This window comes from Martes martes, assembly GCF_963455335.1.
Source record: "Martes martes genome assembly, chromosome: 11".
Taxonomy (NCBI): domain Eukaryota; kingdom Metazoa; phylum Chordata; class Mammalia; order Carnivora; family Mustelidae; genus Martes; species Martes martes.
This window is the reverse complement of record NC_137899.1, coordinates 43,643,748-43,661,886: the sequence shown is the minus strand read 5'-3', so window position 1 is coordinate 43,661,886 and position 18,139 is coordinate 43,643,748. Positions and strand designations below refer to the sequence as shown.

At 34.8% G+C, this 18,139-nt stretch overlaps 1 protein-coding gene across 1 annotated transcript in view; it reads right to left on the bottom strand.

Annotated features, from left to right (window-relative positions):
• GLCCI1 (glucocorticoid induced 1) overlaps positions 1-18,139 on the bottom strand; it is a gene marked incomplete at its 5' end in the record, with an annotated part of 105,331 nt that overhangs the window by 36,863 nt on the left and 50,329 nt on the right. The window contains one exon of the mRNA XM_080817979.1: positions 12,407-12,493. Within this exon, the coding sequence (XP_080674105.1) occupies positions 12,407-12,493 (87 nt within the window). The remainder of the gene's footprint in view (positions 1-12,406; positions 12,494-18,139) is intronic.

Genomic DNA, 18,139 nt, shown 5'->3' with positions numbered 1-18,139 from the left:
CTGTTACCCCTGGGATAAAGAGCAGGTTTGCTAACTGCTTACTATAAAAACAGTGGATTCCCCCATGCTCTGTATTTCTCTCCTGTAATGTGACCTACTATATGTGTTTGAATCCATTTGGGCTCTCCCCATCACCCTATGGGACTTGATTCAGGGGAAACAAGGCAAACTTGATAGTCTTGATACTTGCTGTGCTGGAAATAACAAAGTCCATTGTCTCTAATCCAGGCATTTCATGCCTTCTCCAGCGTCCATGAAAGAGTAAAAGGCTAATTTATTACACTGTAAGTAGGAAAAAGTAAAATCCAAGACCTGAGAGGAAATACTTCTCAAAAGAAGAGAAAGAAGTTTCAATGAAACAACTTGGAAAGATGGATTTATGTTCCCTACAGATAAGAGGACACGATGGACGGGTATCTGACTTCTACTCTAGATACTGAAAATGTTGAACAAGGATGACAGAGATATACTGTTGCATTAGAATCAGCCTAAACTCCTAGACATTAACCAGACCAAAAAAAAAAAAAAAAGGAGAAGAAGAAGAGAAAAGAAAAAAAGAAAAAAAAATGTATGAGAGTTTACCAGGATCCATTTAGGAAATCTGAGTGAAGAGCTGTGCAAAGTTGTCTTTGGTTCTACATGAGAGGGGCCGCCTTGAACAGTGAACTGACTCAGCAGCTGAGAAACCAAATGTTATTTCTATGAATCTAGAAGCTAAGGGAATTACAAACCCAGAAAGACTGAACAGTAGGGAACAGATGTATAGCAACAAGGGATCTCCAGATACTCCATGAAATTACTCTACCAAAGAAAGTCAGTTTTAAAAACCTGTCAAGCCCAGGGGATGTAAAGGCATCTTATAATATATATAAACCAGTCAAGGAGTCACATTTCTATTCCTCCTACCTCCCCCTTTCTCCCCTAAGCTCTAACTCCAGAGAAGTCAGAAATGACAGCTATAGAGTGAGGAAAGAGGTAAGCAAGAAACAGAAGGGGAGGGCACCTGGGTGGCTCAGTCAGTTGGGCCGCTGCCTTCGGCTCGGGTCGTGATCCCAGGGTCCTGGATTGAGTCCCGCATCAGGCTCTCTGCTTGGCAGGGAGCCTACTTCTCCCCCCACCCTCTCTCTGCCTGCCTCTCTGCTACTTGTGATCTCCGTATCAAATAAATAAATAAAATCTTAAAAAAAAAAAAAAAAAAGGAAGAAGAAGAAGAAACAGAAGGGGAGGTTCCCTGATCACTTCAGAGAGAAGTCCCCCAACCATAGTAAGGCCCTAGCTAGGACAGGGGGAGTAGCTAGAACCATAAAAGCAGCTGGAATTTGACTATTTTAAGAAACTAGAAAGCATGCTCGCTCAAAGGGACGACAGGGTTGTAACAGTGATCAGATTCTAGTTTTGTACTATGGGCAAGAGACAAACTTCTCTCACTCAATAAGGACACTGGGATTTAACATAAAGTCCTTTGTGATTATTCCTTAAGATCTTGGTTGTTTTTCCTAATGTGTAATTAAGTTCTTTACGAAGTAGATTATACCTATTGTTTCTTTTGAAATTCTAGATCCTTCACACACTATTAGGTATACAGACTTACTTATCTGATGTTCTTCCATGAACAAATGCAGTGCCACCAAATGCTGATGATATATTTTCAAGATTTCCCTTTCTTCTCTTTTACTCTACTAAACATATACTAATGAAGTACCATAAAAAGTCATGTTAATTAAACTCTTACCATTTAGTTACATACTCTCCTAAACTCTACTTATGCTTTATAAATGAACTTTAAATTGTATTTCGTAAGCAGGAGCCACATTTCTAACAAGGAAAAGTGCATTTGCACATTTGCTTAGTTGGGTTGACAACCCTCCAGGGAACATAACTCAAAGGAGAAAAATTAGTATTTTTATAAAGGAAAATGCTTCACTTGGATTAGTTTCCTTAACATGAACACAACCCACAACTTCATGTATACTGGTATCAATAATAATTTCTGATAAATGTATTGATAATCTGCCATTTCTGCTGTAGGTAACCTGCTTTTTTTCCCTTACTGCAAGAAGTGTGTGAGTGTGTGTCCTTGATCTACAATCCATTATACTATCCTTAAGGCGGGGAGTTTTCCTTTGTCCTCTTTATCCTCTTGAAACTAGTGGGCTTTTCCAATTGCTCTTCAAATAAAGCAAACTTTCAACCTTTAAAAAATTTCTCTTCCATGATGCTTACTGAATACTCTTACATCCTGGAACCCCTAACTCGGTCTGTTTTCCATGTTTCTTAACATCTCTTTCATGTTTTCAACCTCCTTATCTTTTTGTTCTATATTCTAGAAGATTCGCTCTTCCAGACTGACAAGTCTCAGTTGAGAGTTCTGACTCACTAATTCAGTCTTCTGTTATGTGAATTTAATCTACCAAAGAGTTCGTTATTTTCAATTTCATCAATTTTTGTTACTTACAAGATTTGACATCAGTCTTTTATCATTCTGCCTCTTCTTATTCTTTGCTTATTGCCAATTACTTTTTCATTTGAAATTCTTAAGCACTTTTACGTTTAAGTGCTTTTTTTGAGATTGTGTTCTTATTCCTATTTCCTTGGATGTAAATGATCCCATTTGATGTATCTGCTGTCTCTTGTGGTAACAGATTTCCATACATGTCCTAAAATACTTGCCTGCAAACACACCTTATGTGGAAGTTTTATCCTTTGTGAGCTCTTTCCTGCCATGTTGTTTCATGGTGGCTCAGACTATCCCTCTGGAGTTGCACAACTCCGGAGCAGGTCTTAAATTAGAAAGACTGGGGCTTTGGTTCCACATGGGTAGAGCTCTATTCCAGATGCCACATGCACACACAACATATGGTTACCATTTCCATTTTTGCATAGCTGCCTCTTTGGCCCACAGGAAAACACCAACAGTGTCAGGTGGAGTTATTTCAGGTCTAGTTTTATGGCCTAGAAACATGGTCCCAGTTTCCTGCTTTATGCAGACAGCCCAGTTCCAATCTCCTACCATTTGCAAGACACATTTGGCATTCTTTAAATGTCTAGCAACCTATACTCTCTTAAGTTTGGCTTAAAACCCCACTTTTTAAGCCCTGGCCCACATGACCCAGGTTTCTGTGAGCCAGACAGCATCAATACCCACTCATTACTAAGGGTTTCCTGTCTACTCATGGTCTGCAGGGGTTTTGTCTTAAATGTAACTAGAATATAGTTACTTATTTCTTTGAAAAATGTTCACATCACATTCTCATAAACTTGGAGCAAAGTGGAGACAGATTATACAGGTGCTTTCACTGACATTTTAATCTGAAATCCTGATTCAAATTATTGTGAGTGGGGAGAGTATGTATGTGACTCAGGAAGAAATGACATGCAGTACTTTTGACTTTGATCCTATTTCAAGGAAGTAAGTCAAAAGTTATTTTTTAAAATAACACAATTTTAGTAGGCAATTTTTAAAAATATGGCTTTCAATAATAGTTTTGTCTTCTCATAATTTTCTCAAATTCCAATTCTGTTATCTATTGTAACTATTCTTCTTTTCACTTTTTGTCTTTACCAATGTGTTCTTAATGTTTGCTAGCCTCAGTTATATATCACATGGCACTTAGTATCTTCAAGGTATACCACAAAAAACCCACCAGTCTTTTACATCTATTCCTTTCTTTTTCATCTTTACTGAGATATAATTTACATTCCCTTAACTATAAGGGTAAAAATTCAGTAAGTTTTAATCACTACTTAGAGTTGTATGACAATAATCACATTGTACTTTTATAACTTTTTATAATTTTTCATCACCCCCAAATTTGCCTTGAGTCTTTTTGAAGCATTCCTTCAGCCCCACTCCCAGCCACATGCAACCACAAGTGGGCTTTCTCCCCCTCCTATAAATTTGCCTTTTCTGGCATTTCAAAATTAAATGGACCAATATAATATGTAGTCTTAGTCAACTCACTTCTTACACTTAGCGGGGATTGGCAAGCCATAATCTAAAGGACAAATCCAGCCTGCCATGTGTTATTGTAAAAAAAATTTATGGAACATCTCATGTTGTCTATGGCTGCTTTCATACTACAGCAGCAGAGTCGAACAGTTGCAACAGAGAGTATATGGCCCGCAAACCCTAAAATGTTTACTATCTGGTCTTTTACAGAAAAAATTTGCTGACTCTTGACTTGGTATGACATATTTGAGGTTCATTCACATTGCAGCATTGTTGATATTCAGTGTATTTTTACTTTTTCATTGCTGAATAGTATGTTATTGCATGAATACACCACATTTTGTCTATTTACCAATCCATGCATATGTGGACTCAGCTATAAACATTTTGTGTACATGTCTCAATCTAGACAGGTGTTCTCACCTTTCTTACACAGATTTCTAGGGAACTGAATTGCTGGGTTATATGCTAAGTTTCTGATTAACTGTAAAAGAAACTGACAAACTGTTTTCCAAAGTGGCTATACCATTTTATGTTCCCAAGAACACGTGAGGACTCCAGATTCTCGTTATCCTTGCCAATACTTGGCACTGTTGATCTTTTAAATTATAGTCATTGTATTGAGTGTGTAGGTGTATTTTATGGTTTAAATTTGCATTTGCCAATTGACTAATGATGTTGAACACTTTTTCATGTGGTCATCTGCCATCCATGCATAGATCTTTGATGAAATATTTCTACCCAATTGTCTTATCCATTTTTAAGTTGGCTTGTCTTCCTATTATTGATCTTAAGAGTTCTTTATATATTCTGGACATAAGCCCTTTCAGATATAGGATTTGTTAATACTTCCTCCAGTCTAAACCTTGTCTTTTTTTAAAATTTTTTTTTCCGTGTTCCAAAATTCATTGTTTATGCACCATACCCAGTGCTCCATGCAATACTTGTCCTCCATAATACCCACCACCAGGCTCACCCAACCCCTCACCCCCCTCCCCTCCAAAACCCTCAGTTCGTTTCTCAGAGTCCACAGTCTCTTGTGGTTTCATTCCCTTAGTGGTGTCTTTTGAAGTATAATGTTCAATTTAATGAATTTGTTATTCTTATTATTATTGTTTGTTTTATGGCTTTATTCTTGGTGTTGCAATCTAAAAATGCCTTGCTGATTAATACAAGGTCTTCTATAAGTTTTATAGTTTTAAAGCCTATATTTAGAACTATGATTCCATTTGAGTTAGTTTTTTTCAATGTGACAGTCAAGGACTTGTTTTTGTTTGTTTGTTTTTTCCTTACATGTGGAATATAATTATCCCAGCACCAATTGTTGGAAACACTGTGCTTTCCTACTGAACTGTGTCAGTACCTTTGTGAAAAATCAACTGACCACAAATATAAAGGTTTATTTCTGGATTCACAATTCTGATCTACTTATTTATGTGTCTTTCTTCTGCTGACTTTATTAATGTAGATCTATAACAAATACTGAAATATATATATAATATATATATAATGAAATATATATATTTGAAATATGAAATATTTCATATGAATCAAATATTTCAAATATGAAATATTTGAAATATGAAATATGAAATATATATATAATAAATACTGAAATTGTGTGATTTAAATATTCTAAATTTGTTTTCAAAAGTATTTTGGGGGTTCCTGGGTAGCTCAGTCAGTTGAGCATCTGGCCCTTGATTTTGCCTCTGGTTGTGATCTCAGGTTCATGAGACTGAGTCCTGCATCTGGGCTTTGCACTCTGCAGGGAGCCTGCTTCTCTCCCTCTCTCCCTCCCAATGCTTTCTTTAAAATAAATAAATCAATTTTCAAAAATAAATTCTTTTGACCACTCTAAGTCCTTTGCATTTCTACATAAATTTTAAGATTAGCCTGTCAATTTCTACCAAAATGAAAAAATATGGAATTTTAAAAGGGATTTCAATGAACCAATTTCGGAAGAATTACCATCTTAATATTGAGTCTTTCAATTCGTGAACAAAGTAAGTCTTTCATTTATTTAAATTTTTAATTTTTTCCAGCAATGTTTTGTTGTCTTTAGCATACAAAACTTACATTGCTGGGGCGCCTGGGTGGCTCAGTGGTTTAAAGCCTCTGCCTTCAGCTCAGGTCATGATCTCAGGGTCCTGGGATCGAGCCCCACATCGGGCTCTCTGCTCGGCGGTGAGCCTGCTTCCTCCCCTCTCCCTCTCTGCCTGCCTCTCTGCCTACTTGTGATCTCTGTCTGTCAAATAAATAAATAAAATCTTTAAAAAAAAAAAAAACTTACATTGCTTTTGTTAAATTTATTCCCAAGTATTTTCATCTTTTTGACACAACTATAATAAATTGTTTTCTTATTTTTTGGACTATTCCTATCTAGGATCTAGAAATATAACTGATTTCTGTATGCTGATCTTGTACCCTGCAATCTTGCAGAACACGTTTACTAGTTTTAGTATTGTCTGCGTATCTGCATATTTCCTAGCAGTCTAAATATAGTTTCTACATGTTTTCTGTAAATAAGAGTAGTTTCACCTTTTTTTTTTTAATTTATTTTATTTTTTCAGTGTTCCAAGATTCATTGTTTATACACCACACCCAGTGCTCTGGTGATGGGTATTAAGAAGTTTTACCATTTCTTTTACAATATGGATGTCTTTATTTTTCTTGCCTGACTGTACTGACTAGAACCTCCAATGTAATACCAGTAGAATTAGTGACAAGGTGACAGTGGATGACATTGCCTTGTTCCTGATCTTAGGAAGAAAACATTATGGCTTTCACCATTGAACTGAATGAATATGATTATGATGGGGCACTTGGCTGGCTCAGTCAGCCAGATCATGCAACTCTTGATCTCAGAGTTATGAGTTGAAACGCCACGTTGGGTGCGGAGACTGCTTAAAAAAAAATAATAATAATGGGGCACCTGGGTGGCTCAGTGGGTAAGCCTCTGGCTTCAGCTCAGGTCGTGATCTCAGGGTCCTGGGATCGAGCCCTGCATCGGGCTCTCTGCTCAGTGGGGAGCCTGCTTCCCCCCCCCCTCTGCCTGCCTCTCTGCCTGCTTGTGATCTCTATCAAATAAATAAATAAAATCTTAAAAAAAAAAAAGAATAGGATGTGATCTGTAGGTTTTTGTTTTTTTCATAAATGCCCTTTATCATGCAGAGAAAGTTCTTTTTTTCTTTCCTGGTTTGTTGAGAGATATTTATCATGAATGGATGTTAGGAGTTTGGCAAATGTTTTCTCTGCCTCTACTGAGATGATTATATGGTTCTGTTCTTTATTTTATTAATATGGTTTATTACATTAGTTGAATTTTGGATCTTAAACCACCCTTGCATTTCTGGAACAAATCCAACTCGCTTAAGATATATAATTCTTTTCATATGTGGCTAGCTTTGGTTTGCTAATATTCTGGTAAGGTTTTTTGCTTCTTTATTCAAGAGAGATATTGATCTGCCATTTTATTTTCTTGAGATGTCTTTGTCCTGGCTTTGAAGTCAGTTAAATTGGCCTGACAAAGTAAACTGGGAAGTTTTCCTTCTTTCCTATTTTCTGAAAGCATTTGTGAAGAATTAATATTACTTCTTTGAATATTTGATAGAATTTACCAAATTTGATCCTGGGAATTTCACTGTGGGAAGATTTTTAATTCCTTATTCCATTTCTTTACTTATTAGAAGTCTATTTCTATTTGTTCTTAGTTTTTACAATTTGTCTCTAATAACTTGCCTTTCTAAGAAGTCATCTATTTTACTTTAGTTTCTACAGTGATAACATAAAATTGATCATAATATTCCTTTATACTACTTTCAAATTCTGTGAGGTTGGTAGTAATTTCACTCCTTTCATGGCTGATTTTGGTAATACGTGTCTTTTTTTTTTTTTTTTTTTTTTTTTGGTCAGTCTAGCTAAAGTTTTGTCAACTTTGTTGATCTTTTCAAAGAACCAACTTCTAGTTTCACTGATTCTTTAACATTTTTCTGTTCTGTTGGTTTCTGCTGTACGCTTTATTAATTCCTTCCTCTGCTTTCTTTTGGTCTTGTTTCTTCTTATTTTTCCAGTTTCTTAAGCTGGAAGCTTAGGACTGATTTAAGAGTTTTCTCTTTTTTCTTATACATGCATTTAAAGGTATAAATTTTCCATGAAGCACTGTGTTATCTGCACACACAAATTCTAAGTTTTTTGTTTTCATTCATTAAATATTTAAAAATTTCCCTTGTGTTTTTAATTGACAACTATTTGGGGCTTTTTCAGATTTCTGTTACATGATTTCATCTTTTGCACTCTACTGAGACTTGTTTTATGGCCAAACATATGATCTATATGACCTAGAGAAGGTTTCCCATACGTTTGAAAAGAATGAAGTCACTAGGTGGAATTTTCTATATATGTCAATTAGGTCAAGTTGATTGATAATGTCGAAATCTTCTATCTTCTTGCTTATTTTGTGTCTAGTTAGTTGCTCTATCAAGTGTTGAGAATGGGGTATTGAAATCCCAATTATTACTGTAGAAACCTTATTTCTCCTTTCATAGTTTCACTTCATGAATTTGGGGACCATTGTTAGATGTATGCACAATTTACGATTATTATATCTTCCTGGTATATTGACCTTTTTATCATTATGAAATGTCTGTCTTCAGTAACACTTCTTGTCTTAAAGTCTATTATGTCAGTTAAGCTTTTTTATCATTAGGTGTGCTTCTTACAGACAACATATAGCTGAGTGTTGTGTTTTTATCCAGTTTTGACAGTCTCTGCCTCTTAAGGAGAATGTTCAGTCCATTCATATTTAATGTAATTCATACATGGTTGGATTTACTTTTGCCACTTTGTTAATTCTTTTCTATTTATGTCACACCTTTTTCTATCCTCTGTTCCTCCTTTATTGCTTTCTTTTGTGATAAATACTTATAGTGTACCATTTTAATCCCTCTATATTTTTTACTTTCTATTTTTTCAGAGTTAGTTTAATAACTGTTCTAGGGATTATAATTTGCATCTTAATTTATCACATTACTTCAAAATAATAATTCCAATAAAACAGAAACTATACTCTATTACTTGTCCATTTCTTTGTCCCTCTTTTGTACGTTGCCGTATGTACATTTCATGTATATGTGTCATAAACCCAATATAACAGTATTATAATTATTGCTTTATATGATTATACATGTATTTTAAATGTGGAAAGTGAGAAAAATATATCTACAGACTCTTTCATATTTACCCAAACATTTATTATACTCAATACTCTTTAAGTTCTTCTTACACATTTGAATTAACATCTGGAGTCATTTCCTTTCAGCCTAAAAAATTTCCTTTGGTATTTATTATAAGACCATTTAGCAGCAGGAAATTCTCACAATCTTTGTTTATCTGAAAATAATTCACCTTTAATCTGAAGACCAGCTCTTCTGGATATTGAATACTTGGTTGACATTTTTTTTTCCTTTCTACATTTTGAATATGTCAAGCTGTAAGGTCTCTATTGTTTCTGATAGGAAGTCAGCCATTAAAAGTAATTATTAGTTCAGTTCCCTATATGTTAATAAGTCATTTTTTGTTCTTCCAGCTTTTAAGATTTTCTCTTTTACTCTGGCTTTCAATAGTTTAACTGTGATGTGTCTATGTAGGTCCTCTTTGTGTTTTCCAACTTGGGATTTGTGGAGCTTGAATCTACAGATAGTTTTATATTAAATCTGGAAAGATTTCTGTCATCATTTCTTCATATATTTTTTAACTCCTCTCACTCTCTCCTCTCTTGGATCTCCCATCGTGTATATGTGTATCTACTTAAGGTTTTCTTGCAGGCCTCTGAGGCTCTGTGGACTTTTCTTCAATCTTTTTCTCTCTATTCTTCAAGGAGTATAAATTATATTGACCTATATTCAAATTCACTCATTATTTTTTGCCATGTCAAATCTGCTATTGGGCCCATCGAGTAAACTTAGTTACTATACTTTTTAACTCTAGAGTTTTTGTTTCTTTTTTATAATAATTATCTCTTTGTGGAAATTCCTTATTCATTGAGTCACTATCATCCTACTTCACTTTATTGCTTTAACTACGGTTTTCTCTGTTTTTTTTTTTTTTAACATACTTCTAATTGCTGCTTTAATGTTTTCGTCTGCTAAATCCAACATATGGAGACACTTAGATACAATTTCTAGTGATTTTTTTTTAAAGTAGAGGTTGTATTTTCTTGTTTCCTTGCATATCTCTAAATTTTTTATTAGATATTGGACATTTTAAATAATACATTATAGCAACTCTAGATTCTAATTTTCCTTGAGGGTGGTGGTTGTCTTATCAGTTTGTGTTTTAGCATCTTGATGATCTAAAAGTCTGTTTCCCTTGCACTGTGTGGCCACTGATTTCTCTACTCCATTCCCCCGACCCCATTTTTCTTTTTAAGATCTTTCAAGCTGGTCTCCAGTGTTCACCTTAGTTTTTGACTAAAGACTGATTACAGATTTTATTCAATTATCTCAACCCAGTAAGGCTTCCACTCCCAGGATGGGATTTGTATGTAGAAGGAAGAGTGCATTCAAAGTCTGAACCTTTCACAAGATGGCACCAGATTTTATTACCACTAGGCCTGCTTGAATCTCCTCTCAACATATTTCCTAGTTTCCACTGACCAGTGATGCATGGGTGGCTTATTCATTTTCTGCTGTGCATATCTCCAGCCTCCAGTCAACCTGGGATATGTCATGAGCTTTTCAATCCCCCAAGACTATCTTATCTTCTAGAGCGCTCCATAAAATCCTGCTACTTCATGAGTCTGTTACTTGCCACAAACTGGACCATACCTTAGACTAGAGAAGTCACTGGTCCTCCTGGTTGCTATTTTAATCTATAACACTTCCTGTCAAGTGCTCTCTCTCCAGCAAGGGCTACAAAGATTCCAGTTTTCAAGGCTTGCCCCATCTTGGTTGAAATGCCACACCAACAAAGCTGGGGATAAGGTAGAAGGGATGAGGAGTAGCACCAGATAACACCACAAATCTGTGTTGTTCTTATACCTTGAGTTCAGTGCTTTTCATGAATAAAGTCTCCATTTGTCTGGTTGATTTCCAGAGCACTGAATTAGCTGTTTTGACAGTTTTGTTTAGCTTTATGTTTCCTTTGTGGGGAAAGTAAGCAAATATCTCACTCAGTCACCTCAGACATTCCTTTTTTATAGTGTATATCATGTGTTGCTGTAGTCCAAAATTTAACTATGCCAAATCTTGGCTATAACTTTGAGATTGTATTTACCTCTGAGATAAAACTGCAAGTTCACTTTTTTGTTATTCATATTCTATGCACAGATGTGCAACTATTTTAGACTAGACATATTAGATTCACCCTCCTTTCTTTTTTATTGCTTCTGGGAAAAACTCATTTTGTGCATATGTGCTTGTGTACAGGGTATATAGAAAAGCTGAGGATTTCCCTACATCAATACAATAAAGAAGCTGCTAAAAATGTAGTGTAGTCACAGGTGAAATCATGCTAACCAACTATATCTATTCAGTCCAGACACCACAGTATATGAGAAATACCGATAACCTACAGTATATGAAAGTGATGCTAAAAGGTATGGAAACTATGACATATGAAAAATATTTGAGAGAAATGTCAATCTTTAGCCTGAAAAAAAAAATAACATGTTGCTAGCCTTTCAAATATTTAAAGTAGACTTACTCGATATTGATACAAAAGGCAGAATCAAACTTAGGGGTATAATTTTGAGTTCAATATACAAAATAAACTAATGACTTAAGCTAAAACAATGGAACTCACTTGGTTCTTTTGCAAAGTGATGAACCTCTCTCCCTGAGAATTATAATAGACTAGACGACCACATTTTTAAGGAACGTTTATTCAGAAGATGAACTAGATGACCTTTCAACTCTATTCTCTGTAATTTTATAAAAATAATTATATAAGAATTTAGATGGATAAAAAATAACACTATCATGGAAAATAGTCCAAAGTTATGTAAAGATTATCATAATTTAGGTTTTGATAATAAAGATAAGAGTCAAAAACTATTCCTAAAAAACATGGATTCTACTGCCCTACTGAGTCTCAAAGGGCAACACCATGTTGGATATTACAAAAAAGCTATTAGAAGCAGAAAAAACTTTTCAAAAACAAGAGAGCTTAAGTAAGAACAGAAGATGGCTAAAAGAAACAGATACAAAGGCTGCTACATACAAGCAGACTTCACTCTGAAAAGGCTCAAGTTGAATGGCTGCATAACAAATATTTTATAAAAAATATGAAGGGCACAAATAAAGTAAACTCAGACTTGAAAACAAGCTGGAAAGCAACCTTTAAACTCTGAAAGAGGTAAGGTTAGCACAAAAAAAGAAAATACCATCATATTCGGGAAACAGTGAGATAATTTGCTAGGATTAAAACAGGGTATAGGCTAAAAACAGAAAAACTTACCTCTTTTAGTTGATCAGCACTCCCCCATGATGCAGAACGCTGATGGGACCTTTTTTCTGCTCCCTCTTCTGCCCAACAGCTAGGTGTCTTTAATTTAAAAGAATAATAATAAAAATAATAAAATAAGGAACTTTGTCTCTACTCCTTAATCTCATAGCAACTCAAACATATTTCAAAATCTTAGCACATACCAGTTAAGGGGTTATACCAAATACTAAAATCCCTTAAATGCTAAGATTTTCATGACCCGTGAAATATTTAAAATATTCTGTCATATTCTGATTAGATATGATCAATCTCTGACATCTCTGAGTAATGCTACACAAAACATTTGTTTTTTGACCTTAACATTAATAACTTAAAGTTATCAAGTCAAAGAGAACTGTGAAGATACGCATATTGGTGCTTTTAAAGAGAACTCCCAAACTAAATATAAAATGGCATTTCTACTAAGTAAAATAGATGGAAATGAGATTAACAGAACTAGCTCAGAAGCAGTGGGATTACAGATGAACTACACGTCAAATATCTAGCTAGCGAAAGGGCTGATTGTACTGTTCTTCCTATATTCAGGAAAGAGTGTTAGCAACAGTATTCTTTTTTGAAAAATATCCAGCATCTTTAAATGAAAATATAAAATTATAAAAATGAAAAAGAAAAACAGTCAGCTAAATGAACTTACTATAATCGGAAGCAATACATCTTTTTTAAAAAAGAACTTGAGCTACATGTCAGAAAAGAGAATTGTTTTTACTTAAAACCTCATGTTCAATAATTCAACCAGTAACAGACACTGTATATACCCAAATGTAACACAAAACGCTAAAATAGCAAGACTATTTAGGAGTTGTTTAAAATATCATCCTTAAGATATGAGAAAACAGTGTAAATTAAGGAAAGTAAAATCACTAAAGACAAAGGATAATGATTAGCACAACAAATATATATAGCTTTAAAAAACAACTATTACATACTGAAAAAAATCAATCCTTATTTTGAGGTTGATGCTATATGGTTTCTTCTGAAGAACCATCAGTTCCACTTGATACAATTCAAAATGCTTGTGAACAACTTTTAAAATAATTACCACCCCTTAAAAGTAATACTATTACAAAATAAAACCAACAATTAAATGCTAGTGAATAAAAACATAAACTGGTTAACCAGTTCAAATACCAAAGCGAAGCTATTTGGTGAAGCAAAAGAGTTTATTCAGTTGACAAGTTCAAGAGTAAGAGGTATCACTGTATCAAATAAGTTGTTTGCAAAAACTAAGTTCTTAAAATTTCCCAAGTTCAGGCCTAAATAAGTCAAACTTCACTGAAAAAATTTAGCACCAAGTAGTCATATCTTTAATAATCAACTATTCTAAAATTATTCAGCTATAACAGCTTATCTTTGTCGAACTTTTGAGAATTTATATGCCTTATTACTTATATTTTTCTGCCAAGTGTAACCATTACTCTTGTCAAAGATCAAATGATTAAGGATCACAATGTTTAAAACTCAAAAGTACATTCACTGAAAATGAGTGAAATTTCTGGTATGTTCCATAATTACTTAATAATTACATTAAATAATTAATACATTAAATAATTATTTAATTATTACATTAAATTTAATATACATTAAATAATTAATAATTACTTAATAATTACATTTATAACAGGAATTGTTTTCATTCTGTATAACTCTTAACTTTTTCAAAAGACATTTACATAAACTATATCTCCAACTTAGAGATAAATCAACAGCCACGAAACTTTTACAATTATCTTAATACTATCAAATATGCCAATGGCAAATGCAACTACATCTGAGGTCTCTTCTCTCACAGAAGACCTTTTTTCTTCATATTATCATTCTTTTCTTAAAACTGAATGTGAGGGGTGCCTGGGTGGCTCAGTTGGTTAAGTGGCTGCCTTTGGCTCAGGTCATGATTTCAGGGTTCTGGGATGGAGCCCTGCATTGGGCTCCCTGCTCAGCAGAAAGCCTGCTTCTCTTTCTCCCTCTGCCCGCCGCTCACTTACTTGTGCTCTCCCTCTATCTCTCTGTCAAATAAATAAATAAAATCTTAAAAAAAAAAAAAACTGAATGTGAAAACCTATTTGATTATTTCAGAGTGCAGTGTTAGTTACACAAAAGAAATAAAAAACTCACTACAAAGGAACATTTATGCTCCTGAAACCTAGCTAGGAAAATAGGTAGTTTTTTTTTTTTTTTAAAGATTTTATTTATTTATTTGACAGACAGAGATCACAAGTAGGCAGAGAGGCAGGCAGAGAGAGAGGAGGAAGCAGGCTCCCTGCTGAGCACAGAGCCCGACGCGGAGTTCGATCCCAGGAACTTGAGATCATGACCTGAGCCGAAAGCAGAGGCTTTAACCCACTGAGCCACCCAGGCGCCCTGGAAAATAGGTAGTTTTTTAAGAGTGTAAAACTATTAGAAGATTTCTCAGTCACGTGGATGCAGAATTACATGCATATAAATTGTTTAACTATATTCATCATACTATCAACTTAAAAAAATACTCCCCCAAAAGTAATTTCATCTTAATCACATCAATTTAAAATAAGTAGTATGAGAAATGCTCTAGTCTGCAAAATACATTCTAAAGACTACATTGTCCAACATAACAGCTACTAGCCACATCCAACAGTTTAAATTAGTGAAAATGAAATAAAACTAAAAATTCAGCTCCTCAGTCACACTAGCACATTTCAAATGCTCAATAACCACATGTGGCTCATGGCTACTGGCTGCTATACAAGACAGCACAAATGTGGAACATTCTATAGCTGCAGAAACTTCTATGGAGAGCAGTGTTTTATATGTTTAATCACAGATTTTTAACTAGTTATTTCAGTCAAAGCAAAACCAAAAGATAGCTCCTTGGTTTATTAAATCTATGTAAAATTCATGCTTGTGAAGTCACAGAAGATGAACTACTTTGTATCTAATTTATTAAATCTGAAGATTTGAGAAATGTTTTAATATTTAAATCACACAAACACCACAAAGCAGCAAAAGATCTTTCCTTTCGTATCAGTAAGCATTCCTTCCAACTAGGCTGTCCACTGATCTAGAGTAGAACATTATGAACTGTGCTACTTATAACCTGCTTCTGGATGTTGGTAAGAATATAGATAAGAGTTTGATGGTCAAATTTATTTGGGAAATACAGTATTTCATACCTTCCTATACTCCACATACAATGCAATTAGCAATTCAATGCAATTCAAAAATTCAAATACACTTTCTTAAAACCTGCTTTACTTTTTTTCTCTTACTTACATAACCCTGCAACACTTATTTTACAAGTAGACTTTCAACATCTTCCAGAGGGAGCTTAGAAAGAAATCTAATCCTCAGTGATTCGTACTATATATAATTGCTTGCTTTTCATTCACCACACTTAGGGGATTCTTCCTTTCTAGTTGCCTCCACCTAAACTACCAAAGAGAAAGTAAACCTTTGGTACACTTAAATAATGCAGAACCAAAGCCATTTCTAAGACTGGTGACAAAAAGGTAGTTGGCTAAAAAAAATTCCCTCTACATGATAAGGATACCTATAGGTTAAAAAAGCTATTTTCCGTTTTTGCCTCTCAGAATTGTCCAAAGTCCAGCCCATGAAGCTTTCTCTCCAACCCTCAAGGTCCATCTACTACCTCTTCATTTCCTATATGAGGGTCTCTTTTTCTATGAGTGAAATACACAGAAAACAGTTCTATTGGCACGGGACCGCACATTCATTATGATAATTTTTTAAGAGATATTTTAGGTTCACAGCAAAACTGAGAAAAAGTTACAGAGATTTCCCATATATCCCATTTCCACCCCACAGGCACAGCTATCTCCCACCAGAGTGGTACATTTGGTACAAGTGATGAACCTCTACTGACCCAACACTGTCACCGTGAGTCCACAGTTTACACTAGGGTTCACTCTTGGTGGTGTGTATATTCTATGGACGTGGACAAATGTGTATGTGCCATGTATCCCACTAGTATAGTATCAGACTGGCTATTTTCACTGCCCTAAAAATCCTCTGTATTCTACTTATTCATTCCTCCCCATATCCCCTGATGCCTAGCAACCATTGATCTTTTTATTTTCTCCTTTACTTTTGCTTCTCCATGTAGTTGGAATCATATGGTAGGTAGGGTCACATTTTCAGAGTGGCTTCTTTCACTCAGTAACACAGATTTAAGATCCTCCATGTCTTTTCACAGCTTGATAGTGCATTTCTTTTTAGTGCCCAGCAATATACTGTTGTCTGGGTGACCAACATTACCTATCCGTTCACCTACTGAAGGACATCTTGGCTGCTTCCAAGTTTTGGCAATTATGAATGAAACTGTTAACAATATCTGTGTCCGGGTTTCTGTGTGGACAGAAGTTTTCAACTCCTCTGGGCAAAAACCAAGGAGCATGAACGCTGGATGGTCTGAAAAGGTTATGTTCAGTTTTATAAGAAACCACCAAACTGTCTTCCAAAGTGGCTGTCGGTTATTGCATTCCCACCACCAATGAATGGAAGTTCCTACTTCTCTGAGTTGTCATTGTCCTGACTTTTGGTCATTCTAATAGGTGTGTTTTCATTTGTATTTCTCTCATGACAAATGATGAAGAGCATCTTTTCACATGCTTGCTTGCCATCTTTCTTTGTGAGGTATCTGTTAGGGACTTTGGCCCATTTTTTAATCAGGTTGTTTGTTTTCTTAACTGCTAAGCTTTAAGAGTTCTTTGTATATTTTGGATAATGGTCCTTTAACAGATGTGAATACTAGATAATTCTGTTATGTCTTTATTCAAAAACTAGCACGAGCAAATGTGCTTTCCTGGTTTATCAATTTCAAAACAGATTAAACTAACTCCTAGCAAGAAAGTACAATTTTTCAATATGCACGAGCCCAAAGCCACTTCTAAAACCCCCCCAAAAACCAAAAAAGCTAATCACTTAAAAAAATTCTTAGAATCTTATTTAAAACTCACTTTTAAATAATTTTTTTTACTTTAAAGTAAACTTTATGCCCAACGCGGGGCTTGAATTCACAATCCGAGGTCAAGAGTTGCATGCTCCACCAACTGAGCCAGCCAGGCACCCCAGATGTAAAACTGAAAAAATCTATTTTTTTGTACAATTAATCTTTGGTCTTGGAATTTAATATAGTTTATAATCTATAATAGAAATATGATTACTGACTAATTATTTTACAGTACTTAAAGAGATGATCCTTTTTTTTTTTAAAGATTTTATTTATTCGTTTGACAGAGATCGCAAGTAGGCCTAGAGGCAGGCAGAGAGAGAGGAGGAAGCAGGCTCCCCGCCGAGCACAGAGCCTGAGGCGGGGCTCCATCCTAGGATCCCGGGATCATGACCCGAGCCGAAGGCAGAGGCTTTAACCCACTGAGCCACCCAGGCGCCCCTAAAGAGATGATTCTTAAAGTACTGATCAACATGGCAAGAAATGAAATGAAATTACATGATGATCAATGACACTTAAGTTAATAATTATGATGGTAGACTGATTTTAAGTTATAAAAAACTTTATAATAGACAATTATAAATCCTTCATTATTTATAAATACATCATTTAGAGATTTGCTTTTTCTCCCCACTAATAAAAAAATGCTTACACTTTAATAAACTTTCAAAAGATTTTGAAAAGTCCACCCTGATGAAACATTAAAAGAAGCACAAAAAAGATGATGATTCTACTATTATTAT